Below are 15,106 nucleotides of genomic sequence, written 5' to 3' on the forward strand. Positions count from 1 at the left end.
ACATTTGACCTCCATCTCTCATCCGCCAAGAAGAATTGAAAGGCACAATGGAGGGTTGTTAGACCCCATTTTCTGATAGAAGTGGAACTCCCACCAATCAGACATTTAGTACATACTGTGGACATATGGTATAAAGATCTACTGATCACTAGGGTTCTAGCACTGCCCTCCCCCCGATCATGAGAATGTGGGTCCTCAATTAGGACGGAGCAATGATTGAGCCTGCACCATGCCGCTATATGCAAACTGTACTGAGACAACTCTCGCAAAGTCATAGAGTTTTCATGATCGGAAGTGTGCAGACTTGACTTTTCAGATGTGGGACTCAGAACGCCATTCTTACAACTTATGAGGGTCCCAGAGATGAAACTTCCTCCCGTTATACTTATCACCTTTTCTGCGGTTCGATTAGCGGGCAGCAGGTTATAGAGCAGGATGAGAGATTCGTAAAGTGAGTCGAATTTCAGATAACCCCCTCTAATTCCTTCTCATTCTGGGCTTAGGAGTCCAGTGGGCGGTTCTACTCACTGATTGACAGGTATGTCAGTATTCCCCCTTATACAAGTAGGCCATGTCTGAATTTTTTGTCTAATAATTGGTGGAATAGTGGAGGGATCAGATCCTTCCCTTTCCATAACAAAAGAGAGAGATAACATCATTGCTAAGAAATTTTACTACATATTAAAAAAAGCAGTTTTTACACCAAGTGATTCTGATCTCTCCCATATATAAACTAGGCCATAATACTAAGCAGTAACAGAACATGACAAGGTATACACTAATACACTACAATTACTGTAAAAACATTGATATTGGTTATTTAAGAAAAATAAAAAAAAAAAAACGGCTGTTCGTTACCTTGATGTTACAGGCCTGTTCCATCAGTCTCCGAGCATTCTCCTCAGCCCTGTAACGCTTTGGCAGCTGGACCCGGAAAAACTTTAGCGCCCCTTCAAAATCGGCTTGTAAGAGGTCTTCCTTGGAAGTCTAAAAAAACACCCAAAGGATTTTGATGATTACCTGCCCATTCTGCACAGATAAATTCTGATTTTCTCCATACATGGAAATAATTTAATGACACAAAATAGGGAATACAGCTTTAAATTCTATTTGCTGTGTATGAGCCTACAGAAGAACAATGGCGCAACGATCTTTTCCAGGTTGATCCCAATGCACTTGAACCCTAATCATTAAAGTTATTGTAAGTCACATACGGTACTATGTGAAAAACCAAACAATACTCTAAACCGTCAACTCAAGATTTCTGCCTGTGACCAGTGCTTAATAACAACAATAATAATAATATTATGCTTTAACCTCTTCCCATAAATGCATGTGAAAAAAAAAACGTTTATTTGCAGGGTGCTGGTGTATGGAGCGGACTCGGAAGCAGTTTTGTGATCAGAGATAGCAGCTGGAAGGTTAAATCACCTGTCTTTTCCATTTGATAAATAATATATATTAAAAAATTCCCAAAAAAAAATATATATATCATTACTATTATCATGACCGTAAAAAGTCTGAACTACTATAATATCGTATTACTAAATATTATGTTACACTGAATACTATAAAAAGAAACTAAAAGAAATCAGAATACTTTTTTTGGTCACTTTGATTTTTATTCCATTTTTTTTTTTAGAGGTAAAGCAACCAAAAAGTAGTACGTTGCTCTGCAAAAACTATATAAATTAGGTATTATCGTACTGACCAGCAGCACTTTACCCCACAGTAAACATTGTACCAATATAACCCAAAACAATGGAGAAATACTGGGTTTTCTTTTCTGTTTTTCTTTTTCCTAAACATTATATTGTAATTTAAATTGAAATATTAAATACAACTTGTCCTGCAAAAGACAAGCCCTCATATGCCGAAAACGACAGAAGTTATGGCTCTTGAAAAGAGAGAATGAAAAAATTGAAAGGAATGAAAAAAGAATAATAATAATAAATACTATATATACAACTCTGGTAAAAATTAAGAGACCACTGCAACATTTTCAGTTTGTCTGATTGATTTTTTCTCTTTATAGGTACTGTATATTCTCGAGTATAAGCTGAGGAACCTAATTTTACCTAGAAAAAACTGGGAAAACTTATTGACTGGAGTATAAGCCTAGGGTGGGAAATGCAGCAGATGCTCCATACAAAACATATAACATATAATGGCCCATAAAGTTGATTATGGGCGCCATATAATGCTCCATACAAAATATGCCCCATATAATGCTGCATAAAGTTGATTATGGGCCCCATATAATGCTCCATACAAAATATGCCCCATATAATGCTCCATAAAGTTGATTATGAGCCCCATATAATGCTTCATACAAAATATGCCCCATATAATGCTTCATACAAAATATGCCCCATATAATGCTGCATAAAGTTGATTATGGGCCCCATATAATGCTTCATACAAAATATGCCCCATATAATGCTGCATAAAGTTGATTATTGGCCCTATAAGATGCTCCATACAAAATATGCCCCATACAATATGCTCCATAAGATGCCCATATACCGCATAATGCCGCTGCAAAAAAAAAAAATGACATACTCACCTCTCGTCGCTGGTGGCCAGGTGCCGGTGTCCTGAGCAGGCGGGGACACCGACGCGGCATGGGGGCCACGTGCCGGTGTCGCCGCTCGCTCAGGCCGCCGACACTTGCGATATTCACCTGTACCTGTTCCACTGCCGCGCGCTGTGTCTTCTGGCTCTCTGCAGCGACTGTTCAGGCAGAGGGTGTGCACTAACCACGTCATCGTGCCCTCTGACCTGAGCGTCACAGCAAGAGGATGCGGAAGACAGCGGTGCGCTGTGGTGGAACGGGGACAGCTGAATATCACAAGTGTAGGGGGCCTGAGCTAGCGGCGACACCGGCACCTGACATCCATAGCGCGCCAGTGTCTCTGCCTGCTCAGGACACCGGCACTTGTCCCCCGGTGCCAAAAGCAGGCCCTGTCAGCAGCTGTATGGGGGGCTTCTCGGGGACCTTCACACACTGGGACCGTGACTCGTTTATAAGCCGAGGGGGGTCTTTTTCAGCTCAAAAAAGGGGCTGAAAAACTCGGCTTATAAACGAGTATATACGGTATATTTTTGAGTAAAATGTAAATTGCTCTTTTATTCTATAAACTTCTGACATTTCTCCAAATTTTGAAAGCACTAAATGTTGTATTTATTTTCAGAAAATGAGAAATGGTCAAAATGACAAAAAAATGCAGTGCTTGCAGATCTCAAATAATGCCAAGAAAACAAGTTCATAATCATTTAGAAACAACAATACTAATGTTTTAACTCAGGAAGAGTTCAGAAATCAATATTTTGTGGAATAACCATGATTTTTAATCACAGCTTTCATGCGTCTTGGCACGCTTTCCACCAGTCTTTCACACTGCTTTTGGGTAACCTTATGTCACTCCCTGGTACAAAAATGTAAGCAGTTCTTTGTTTTATATCTTGTGACTATCCATCTTCCTCTTGATTACATTCCAGAGGTTTTCAATGGGGTTTAGGTCTGGAGATTGGACTGGCCATGACAGGGATTTGATGTAGTGGTCCTTCATCCACACATTGATTGACCTAGCTGTGTGGCATGGCGCATTATCCTGCTGGAAAAAACAGTCCTCAGAGTTGGGGAACACTGCCTGAGCGGAAGGAATCAACGGTTTTTCCAAGATAACCTTGTATGCGGCTTGATTCATACGTCCTTCGCAAAGATCAACCTGCCCAATTCCAGCCTTGCTGAAGCATCCCCAAATCATCACCGATCTTCCACCAAATTTTATAGTGGGTGCAAGACACTGTGGCTTGTACGCCTCTCCAGGTCTCCGTCTAACAATTAGATGACCAGGTTTTGGGCAAAGCTGAAAATTAGACTCATCAGAGAAGATTACCTTACTCCAGTCCTCTATGGTTCAATCCTTATGGTCTTTGGCAAACTTCAGCCTGGCTCTCCCTTGCTTCTCATTGATGAAAGTTTTTTTTGTAGCTTTACATGACTTTAGCCCTGCCTCTAGGGGCCTGTTATGAACTGTTCTTTCCATGCACGTCACCCCAGCTGCCATTTTCCATTCCTTTTGTAGGTCACTTGATGTCATCCTGTGGTTGCTGAGTGACATTTGAATAAGATGACGGTCATCCCGGTCAGTGGGGAGTCGTTTTCGCCCTCTGCCGGTCTGTACTTTTGTTGTCCCCAATGTCTGCTGCTTTACCTTGTTGTAATGGATTGCCGTCTTAGAAATTTTAAGGATGGAGGCAACATGACGCAAACTGTATACCTCTGCTAGTAAAGCCAGAATTGATCCCTTCTTTTCCTCACTCAAAACTTTTCTTTTCAACTCCTTTGGCATGGTTAAAAGTATTTTTTTCATTCCTATTACTTTTGGGATATTACTTGTTTTGCCATCCAAATTGTCCTATTGCAAGAGGATTGTGAACACCACAGCAGGGTTTTTTTTTTATACTTTCCTTCGTTAAATAAGATTTGGTTCAGGTGATCACCTAATCAGAAGCACATTAAGTAGAATGAGGTGCACTCTGGTTGGAATTCAAATGACACCAGAATGGAATGGCTGTCAGACATGGAGAGAAGCGGATTTTTATAAAACTGCGCAGTGGCCTCTTAATTTTTGCCAGAGCTGTATGTATGTAAGTGTATTATATTATATATATATATCTATATATATATATATATATATATATATATATATATATATATATATACACACACACACATACATACACACACACCGCATATATACACACACACACCCTTAGGGGGTTACTAAACCAAAGACCCAGAAATAGTGCATGACTGTCTATTCTCCTGACAGTACAGACCTTTCATCGTCTTTTCCTTCCCACAGCACTTCATTCTGTAAGATCAATTATGACCTGATCGTGTCATCACTTACATCTAATATTCCCACACTTCCTCCCTGCCACCTCTTATGTGGCTCTTCATTAAACCACCCCATTTATCTAGTTTTATTGTGTGTGTGTGTATATATATATATATATACACATACACACACACACCAAGATTATGACTATAAAAACTAGCCCTGCTGTCTATAACAACCAATCAGAACGCAGCACAAATTTTTTAAAAGCGGTTTCTTTCATCAAAATCCTTCTAGAATCATATGATGCATATATTCTTCCAGTAACAGACTGCACCGATGTCCTTATTAATCCATGGCTTGCTATATACCCTTATAATAAGTCTTTGTCCTTATTTTGCTCTCTTTTTGGCTGATTGGTCAGATCTCTGCTACAGCACCAGTCTTTAGACTCACTCAGACACTCATCCTTCTTTGAGAGTCATTCATGTGAAAGTAAGGATACGTTTACATGTAGTGGAACTCTCGCGGAAGTTACCGCGAGAATTCCGGAATTCCATTCCGTGGGAAAATCGCATTTTAAATTCCTGCGATTTTTCCCGTGGAAAAACTAGCGATTTGCAAGCGTAATTAGCTTGCAGAATGCTAGCGTTTTCCAAGTGATCTGGAGCATCGCTTGGAGAACTGACTGACAGGTTGGTCACACTCGTCAAACATAGTGTGACCAACTTTTTACTACTGATGCTGCCTATGCAGCATCAGTAGTAAAAGATAAAATGTAAAAAAAAAAAATAAAAAAAAAATAAAACATATTGTTATTCTCACCTTCCGTCGTCCCGCGCAGCCTTCCTGCCTCTCTCCACGCTCCCGGTCCCAGTAATCGTTTGCGCAAATGACCGTGAGACATCACGCTCCCGCGACATCATCGCGAATGACCGCGAGTCGTCACACTCCCGCGAGATCGCGACGTCATCTCCCGATCACCATATAGGAGTCGTCTTGAAGCTTCATCACCAACAAAGGCTTTTGTATGAAGTAGAGTATTAAATACATTTCAGTAAGGCCTCTTTCACACATCAGGTTTTCGCCGTCAGGCGCGATCCGGCGCTTTTGACAGAAACCGGATCCGGCGAAATGCAATGCCGGATCCGGTTTCCCCCATTGACTTGCATTTGCGCCGGATCGCGCCGGATGGCCATGCGTTTCATCCGGTTTTCGCCGGATCCGGCAATGTGTCGCGATCCGGCGTCTGGAAAAAACGGCTACTGTAACGTTTTTTGTCTCCGGCGAAAAAGCCGGACACGCCGGATCCGGCGCGTCCGTCTTTTTCACACAATGAAAGCCTATGAGCGCCGCAATGCGCCTGATCCGGCGAAAGCCGGATCCGTTTTTTTTGGTCTGAGCATGCTCAGTAGCTCTGCCCACAAGACATATATAAAAGCAAGACAGTGGGACCCACAGCCACACCCAACATGCCACCCAAGAAAGCAACCAAGCGCAGCAGGAGAAGGCAGGAGACCACTGCAGCACCATCAGCACCACCACCACCCCAAATGGAGCAGCAAATGGAACATGCTGAGGAGGGGAGGCCAGCAGCAGATGAGAGACGGTAATTATCAAATCCCCCATTCCTCCAAACTAGGGCTATTGAATATCAAGATATTCATTGGCCCTTTGTTTCTCTTTATTCAACAGCCGCCCAATAGATGCAGCAGCAGCAGCAGCAATGGCAGCAGCTGGAACACCACCCACAGGCATGGAGTGTGGCCACCAGGAAGACAGCACATCATCTTCTGGGAGCCCTCCCTCGCATCGTCAGCGTTTGACGGTAAGTTTTTATTTCCAAAATCCATCATCTCTGTAATATATGTCTATTCATTGCCTTTTATTTCAAAACAGGATTCACAAGATGAAGAGGAGCTCCCAGAAGAAGAAGGAAGGGGTGGACAGACACCTGGAGTGGGCTCACAATTGGTAAGTTTTTTGCATCAAACGCAGAAACACAACATCACACTACACACAACACATAGAAAACAATGTTCTGCAGACCACACACAGCAAACAAATGCCTACCTCCAAAGACATAACATTTTTTGTTTTCTTCTCTAGTCTTCCCAATCTGGTGCTCGGCCAAGAGGTCCTCGCAGTGCCTCCCAGGGTCGTCGGCGACAGCAACGCGGCGGTCACCAGCGTGTAAGTATAAATATTTTTGCTTTGTTTTTTTGCACTTTTTATTTCATTTCTTTTGTGGAGGCTAATTATGTTATTTTTCTCTTTTTCTTTAACAGCCTTCACAGCGTGCTCCCGACTCTGACGGTGAGGATGGAGGACTCGATGTGGACCACCTCATCGATCTCGTCAGAGAAAGGGAGCCGCTCTGGAATATGGCTGACCGCCGCCACGCTGACCTTATCGTTACCCGACGACTCTGGGAGGAAATCTGTTCGCTCCTTGTGGGCCGCTGGGAGGACCTCGATGTTCGGGCCCAGATTAAAGAGCGTAAGTATATACAGTACCGGTTGCTTGATGTAAACCAGTGTTTCCCGAACTCCAGTCCTCGTGGTCCCCACGGATCATGTGTTCAGGATTTCTATTTACTATGGAAATCCTGAAAACATGACCCCTGGGGACCATGAGGACTGGAGTTTGTGAAACACTGATGTTGTATACTAACCACTCCTTTCTCGTTTCAGGGAACAGAATTGTGAATCGGTGGCGGTCTGTGAGGGATCGTTTCAAGAAGGAGTTCAATAAAGAGATGCGGGCCCCGAGTGGATCTGGAGGACGCAGGAGCAAGTACAAGTACGCACAAGCCCTGTCGTTCCTCCGGGAAACAATGGTCACTAGAAGGTAAATATTACACACCACATGTGAAAAAAAATGTTAGATGTAACTTTTTTTTTCAGCCAGGGCCATACCATGTCAGTATTTTAATTGTTTTTTTTTCTCTTTATTCCACAGCACGGTGAGCAGCACTCGGGAGCCTGCACGATTGGACCCTTCTGAGGCGATCCCTGAGGAGACGGGCACCGAGGGACACTTCGACCGCCCCGGTACATCTGCACCTTCCCAGCCTTCCCACACATTCGACCCATCTGTCCCATCCACCAGCACAGGAGCATCGTGGCCGCCTACATTACATGAAGCTGCTGGTGAGGAGATCGCTTTCCCTTTACCCCACCCTTCTGCCCCTGCCACCTCTAGTACACCTGCGGGTACTGGGCGGCAGCGGCAGAGGGGTCAGGAAACACGGGTATTACATACCTGGTAATGTGTTTTTTCATGAGACATGACGGCACCACGAGAGAGGGGATCCGCCCTACGAGGACAGGAAACCTTCAAGATAAAAAGGGCGGCTCCTCTCTCCGCATCAGTTGTTTTACAGAGCACGAGAGGAACTCCGCAGGTTAGTGTACACATAAATAATACAACTTTAATACTGTTAAATTTCCAACACCAAGGGAGTGTATAATACTAACGAAACACCCAACTAATGACGTGATAGGGCGGGAATATAAGGGTGCCGTCATGTCTCATGAAAAAACACATTACCAGGTATGTAATACCCGTGTTTTTCCATTCTACATGACGGCACCACGAGAGAGTTACAGAGATTTGTATTCTCTTTTAGGGGGGGATCACTGCCTGTAACACTCTTCTCCCGAATGTGAGATCAGAGGTAGCAGATAGGTCTAATCTATAATGTTTGAAAAAGGTAGACGGAGAGGACCAAGCGGCCGCCTTACAGATTTGGTCGATGGAGGCGTCCGCTCTCTCCGCCCAGGACGTTGCCATGGCCCTCGTGGAATGGGCTTTTAGGCCCTCTGGAACAGCCCTGCCTGCACTACCATATGCTAGTATGATGGCCTCTCTCACCCATCTAGCTATAGTTTGCTTAGAGGCTTTAAGGCCCTTCCTTGCCCCCTGGTATGAAACAAATAGGGCCCTCTGTTTCCTCCAGGGTTTTGTCATCTCTAAATATTGTAGGATACATCTCCTAACATCTAAGCAATGTAGCCTCTCCTCCTTCTTGTTACCGGGGTTAGGACAAAAGGATGGCAAGACTACTTCCTGAGCTCTGTGGAATTTCGACACTACCTTAGGGAGGTATGCTGGGTCTAATCTTAAGACAACTCTATCGTCCATAACCTGAGTGTATGGCGGGTCTGCTGACAGTGCGTGTAAGTCCCCCACCCTACGTGCCGATGTAAGTGCCACTAATAAGGCTGTTTTTAAAGTTAACACTTTATCTGATGTCATGTCTAGTGGTTCAAATGGACTTTCTGTTAGAGATGATAGGACTAAGTTTAGATCCCAGGGAGGAGGTTTAGGAGATGGGACAGAGTTAGCCCTAGTACAGGCCCGGATAAACCTGGCCACCCATCTATCATTTGCTAGGTCATAGTTGAATAATGCTGCCAGGGCTGAAACGTGTACTTTGAGGGTGCTGACAGCTAAGCCCAAGTCTAAACCCCTTAGCAGAAACTCTAGCACTGCCCTCACCGGTACTTCTCCCTCCCGTATTGGGCCTGAGGTGGGTATATTTTTGTAGTCACTGGCTTTCTGCTACTGATTAGGGTGGAAATTAACCTTTGTGAAAACCCTTTTTTCTCTAACAGTGACCTTTCAAATTCCAGGCTGTCAAATGCAACCTGGAGTTCGGAGGGTGATTGAAGGGACCCTGTGTTAGGAGGTCGTGGTCCTCTGGGAGTACCCATGGGTCCGTCACCGACATCACTCTTAGCCAGTAGAACCACGGCCTTTTTGGCCAAAAGGGAGCTATCATAATTACTCTGGCTCGGTCCTCCCTGATCTTCTTCAGGACTAACGGAATGAGGCATATCGGGGGGAAGGCGTACAGGAGACCTGATGTCCATTTTATCCTGAAGGCGTCTACCGCCAGTGGCATGTCTGCTGGACTTAGAGAGCAGAACTTTTGAACCTTTCTGTTGGTTTTTGAGGCGAAGAGATCTATTATGGGTTTCCCCCACATAAGCATAATCCGTTGAAAAATGGACTCTTTTAGGCACCATTCGCCTTGCTTCAACCGGTTCCTGCTCAGAAAGTCTGCCTTCAGGTTGTCCACACCTCGGATATGCAGGGCCGATAATGAGAGAAACTGACGTTCCGCTAGAGTCAGTATTCTTCCCGCTATTTTCATTAATGACCGAGAACGGGTGCCCCCCTGATGGTTCACATATGCTACTGCTGTACAATTGTCTGATAGGACTTTCACGTGATGTCCTGTCAGGTGTGTCAGTAAACCTTCCAGCGCCCTTTCGATGGCTAGCAGCTCCCACTCGTTTGAGGATAGATCTTTTTCATTCTGAGCCCAAGGATCTTGAAGCCATAGGGTGTCTAGATGGGCTCCCCAGCCCCAGGGGCTGGCATCTGTCGTGACTACTCTGGAGGCTGTATATGTCCAGGGTACTCCCCTTGGAGAGGACTCTATCTGTAACCACCACCTGAGTGACTGGAGTACAGGGTCCGGGATGGTGAGCTTTTGCTCTAACTGCCCCTGAAGCCTCAGATCGTTTTGTAACACACACCACTGAAGTTCCCTTGTGTGAAACTGAGCCCATTTTATTGCTGGTATGCAGGAAGTTAGGGATCCCAACACTGACATGGCTTTCCTCAGAGTCATTACTGGCTTTCTTAATGTTGTCCTGATTAGGTTTTTGATTTTTTCTTCTTTTTCCTCTGGGAGGCGACATTCCTGCATCACCGAGTCTATTGTTAGGCCCAAAAAATTCTGGATCATAGTTGGTTCCAGTTTGGATTTTTTGAGGTTCAGCTGCCAACCCAGAGTCTGAAGTGTCTCCATCACTATCTTGACTTGTTCCTGACAGTGAGAGAAATCTCTCCCCACTATCAGGAAGTCGTCCAGATATGGTATTACCAGGGCATCTTTTTCCCTGAGATGTGCCGAGACCTCCGCAATTAATTTCGTGAAGACCCGGGGGGCTATTGCTACCCCAAAGGGCAGAGCCCTGTATTGAAAGTGATGCCACTGAGATTTTATCTGGACTGCCACCCTGAGATATTTGCGGTCTTGCTGCCGGATCGGGACATGATAGTAAGCATCCTTGAGATTCAGGACCGCCATGTAACACCGAGGAAAGAGGAGTTTCACTGCAGATCTTATGGTTTCCATCTTGAATGATGGGACTATCAAATATCTGTTGAGGCCTTTCAGATTTATAATTGTCCTCCAGGAATTGTCTGGTTTCTTTATTAGAAATAGGGGGGGGTAAAAGCCTTCCTTATTTTCTTTTTCCGGAACTTCTTCCAGTACGAGTTTCTGTATGAGTGACAATACCTCCTCTTCCAGACTCTCTTGTCTTTCTTGAGAAGATTGCACTGGAGTCTGAATGAATTTTTGTGGTGGCCAATGGTGGAACTTTAATTCCAGACCTGACCCTACTATCTGTCGGATCCAGGTGCTGGATGAGATTCTCTTCCAGGCTGGGAGGAAGTGAGAGAGCCTTCCCCCCACCTGAGAAGGACCGTCACTGGGAGGGTTTTTTGGCTTCCCTGGAGGGCTTACCGAAATAGAAGCCTCTCCCTCCTCTGTATCGCCTGTCAGAATTGTTTTTGTCTTGATCTCTGAATTGTTGCTTTCTGAATTTTCGGCCCCTCTGAAAGGAGCGCCGAAACGCTTGAAATGGTTGTTTTGGAAAATTTTTCTTTGTATCACCCGCTTTTTCCAATACGTCATCCAATGCAGGTCCGAACAAGAAATTTCCCTCACATGGCAGAGAGCACAGTTTCATCTTTGCCTGAGTGTCCCCCGGCCAGCATTTTAGCCATACTGCGCGCCGTCCTACATTGGTTAAGGCTGCTGACTTTGCTGCTAGTCTGGCCGAGTCTGCAGAAGCCTCTGCGAGAAAGTCTGCCGCCGCTCTAATAGCCGGTAATGCTTCCAGAATTGACTCTCTGGGAACTCCACGTTCTAGTTGATCCTCCAAGTTGTCTACCCATATCTTTAGAGACCTAGCCACACACGTAGCTGAGATAGCCGGTCTTAGCGCCCCAGCCGAGGTTTCCCAGGCTGTCTTAAGGCAATTGTCAGTCTTCCGGTCCAGCGGTTCTTTCAGAAACCCCAGATCCTCAAAGGGTAGGGAGGTTTTCCTGGCGACTTTTGATATTGCTACATCGATTTTGGGAGCCCTATCCCAGGATGAGGATGCCACTTCCTCAAAGGGATACCTCCTCTTCAGAGAATTAGATATCTGGGACTTTTTCTCTGGTTTTTCCCATTCGCGTTTTATGAGCTCTTCTATTTGTTCATTAATAGGGAAGGTCTTACGCTTTTTCTTTTGTAGTCCACTGAACATGAGTTCTTGGGCTGTCTTTTTTGCTCGCTCCTCTACCAGCCCCATGGTAGATCTGATTGCTTTAATAAGTTCATCCGTAGATTCTACTGGGAACGTATCTTCCCCATCTGAGCTACTATCTGAATAGTGCGTTTTATCTGAGTCCTCCTCTGATCCTGTATAGTCTTCTTGAGAGACCCCTGAGGGGCTGGATCTACCCCTAGTTTTCCTATCTGCGTCCGCAGATTGTAATGCACTTACTGACTTACAAACCTCTGTTTGAATTAGGGACCTCAGACTATCCGAGAATGAGGGAGTCTCCTCCGCTATTGTTTTGTTAATACACTCCTGGCATAACTTTTTATTCCAGGCTGTTCCTACGGGACTTTTGCATAAAGCACATTATTTATTCTTAGATTTTCCCCTACTTTTCTTAGGGACTTTCTATACTCCACCCCGCCAATGTATGTAAGAGAGGGAGGAGAGGGAAGAGAGGAGACAAGAGAAAGAGAACAGACATTAGAGTACTGGACTTTCTCGTAGTTCACTCACCACTCGGACGCTTTCACAAAACGGGTACCGGATCTGGAGGCTGACTGGTCTTCTCACTGTCTCCTAAGGAGACTAGGGACCCCTCCTTCTTGCGTTGACGATCCGCCCGTGCGCTGCCCGAGCGGCTTCCACTGCTGCTGCGGCGTGTCTGGCTCTTTTCGTGTGAGCTTGACCGCCTTTCCTTCGCTTCCTGGGGTGGTTGTATATGCTCTGGCGAGGGGCTCTCCATCCTGCCGTATATGTCTGCTGCTATCCTGTGCTGAGAGCAGTCACACCTGACCATGTAATGGTGTAGTGACGCCAGCCACTACCGGTTTAAATAGCAGCCCCCAGCTTCCAGCTGCTTAGCATGAGCCAAATGAGAGCAGTCTCTTTTTTTTTTTTTTTTTTTTTTTTTAGACCAACTGGTCTTGCACCTGCCGCGCCTCTGTGTGGACGTGCGTGCGCGCGCATGCGTGCTCCGTGCCCCTCCTGGGACCGTGCGCACCTTCTGCTTCTCCCAGGCCCCGTGGTGTCGTGCGCGCCGCTCTACTTCCGGGTCGCCGCACTACTTCCGGTTCGTCGGCCATGATGCGCGCTCTCAGTGCGCGCGCCTCCCGGTGCCGCCCGGCCGAGTGAGCGCCTGCATTTCGGGACCCCCGGACACCTCTTACCTGCATGGTGGACCCCATCTCCCTGCTCTGGCGCAGGTATGTGCAGAACGACCTCCGCTGCGGGGTCCGGTGTCTGGTGCTCACAGGGAGGGTACACAATCTGTGGCCTCCGAGGAGCTTTTCTGCCCGGGCACTGATGTGCCTCCCGGGCTGCATGGCCACTATATGTCAACAGGGAGGGACACTATCAGTGGCCTCCCTGGACCTCCTCACCTCCGTTCGCCTGGGTATGCCCGGCTGTGGCCATGCTCTCGCTCAGGGGGGGCATAGGAATATATGGCCCCCGAGGCGACTACCGGTACCTGGTGACGGGTGTAGCAGACCGGTGCCTGCCAGTAATCACCCGACCCAGGCCCAGGCATCCTCTTCTTTCTTCCATCAAGAGGATTTCATCTTGAGGGTTCCCCATCGAGGACAGGAAACCAACTGATGCGGAGAGAGGAGCCGCCCTTTTTATCTTGAAGGTTTCCTGTCCTCGTAGGGCGGATCCCCTCTCTCGTGGTGCCGTCATGTAGAATGGAAAAAAGAGTTATGCGCCAGAGTTCTTGCATCTGAATGCATCTTTCCAGAACTGTCTAAAAGTCTTGTCAGAGCAAATCTCCGCAGGCTTTCAGCAGATCAACTCCAGCATTCTGGAGGTGAAGACACTTCTGCAAACCATGCATTCAGAAGCAAGATCTTCGCCAAACCACACCTTTTTCAGGTCTGTTGTGGAGCGCATGGCAACACTATCTCCTACCCAGCAGATGCATGTAATGCATTCGTGCCACGGTGCTCTACAGCAGGTTACCTCCCAACCTCCACCTCCCACCACTGTAGTTCCTCCACCTGCACCCCCTCCAGCCACTTTCCATCCTCCCCCTCCTATTACATCTGCACCCCCTCCAGCCACTTTCCATCCTCCCCCTCCTATTACATACCAGCAACCTCACCAGTACCAGCAACCTTCCCAGTACCAGCAACCTCCCCAGTACCAGACATCTCCCCACTTCCAGCAACCTGCCCCGTACCAAACTCCTTCCCCGTACCAAACTCCTTCCCCATACAACTTTCCATCAACATCATCTGCTCCTACAGTCCCTGCCCAACCCTCCACTCCACCGCCCACCACCTCTTCTGCCTCCCACATGTCCACCCATTCTGTAGCTTTTTCCACACCATCACCTCTAACTGTTCCTTCCCCACCACGATCCCAGTCCTCTCTCCACACTCCCATTGTCGAAGTGTCCCGCAGCCCCTCCAGCAGTATTTCCACCCCACACTACACCGAGTTATAATGTTTTTTTTGTAATAAAAATGCCCATTTGGTTGGTTTCAAACCTTTATTAAAAAAGTTTTTTTTAACTTTAAAAACAGTTTACACAAAAAAAAATATTTTAAATAAAAGTTTAATTATTGTTTACACTGGTTGTCTGTCATTTCTTTCTGCGGCTTAATATGTTTAAAAAAAAAGGTTAAATACAGGGTATTTAAAAGGTAAAAAGGTATTCAAAACCAGGTATATAACTGTGGGTAAATTTTAGCTTTTTGCCACAGTTGTGTTCCTGGTTGTGTTTGAAGCAAAGTATTTCACCTGAAAAGTTGTGTTTATTGTTGGTGATTTCCTAACAATGTACACAACTTTTGTTAAAAGGTGAAATACTTTGCATAAAACACAACCAGGTACACACCTGTGGCCTAAAGCTAAAAATAGTAAGACCATGACAAGATAGCCAACTTTGGTTGGCAAAGGTAT

The 15,106-nt window shown here is 45.9% G+C and overlaps 1 protein-coding gene across 6 annotated transcripts in view; it reads right to left on the minus strand.

The window, feature by feature from the left end:
- Positions 1-15,106, minus strand: part of RABGAP1L (RAB GTPase activating protein 1 like) — a 336,048-nt gene that overhangs the window by 57,033 nt on the left and 263,909 nt on the right. For all 6 annotated transcript variants that reach the window (XM_073563613.1, XM_073563612.1, XM_073563615.1 and 3 more), the window contains one exon: positions 859-987. In XM_073563613.1, the coding sequence (XP_073419714.1) occupies positions 859-987 (129 nt within the window). The remainder of the gene's footprint in view (positions 1-858; positions 988-15,106) is intronic.

This window comes from Dendrobates tinctorius, unplaced genomic scaffold, assembly GCF_039654945.1.
Source record: "Dendrobates tinctorius isolate UK_male_01 unplaced genomic scaffold, ASM3965494v1 ptg000396l, whole genome shotgun sequence".
NCBI classification, from domain to species: domain Eukaryota; kingdom Metazoa; phylum Chordata; class Amphibia; order Anura; family Dendrobatidae; genus Dendrobates; species Dendrobates tinctorius.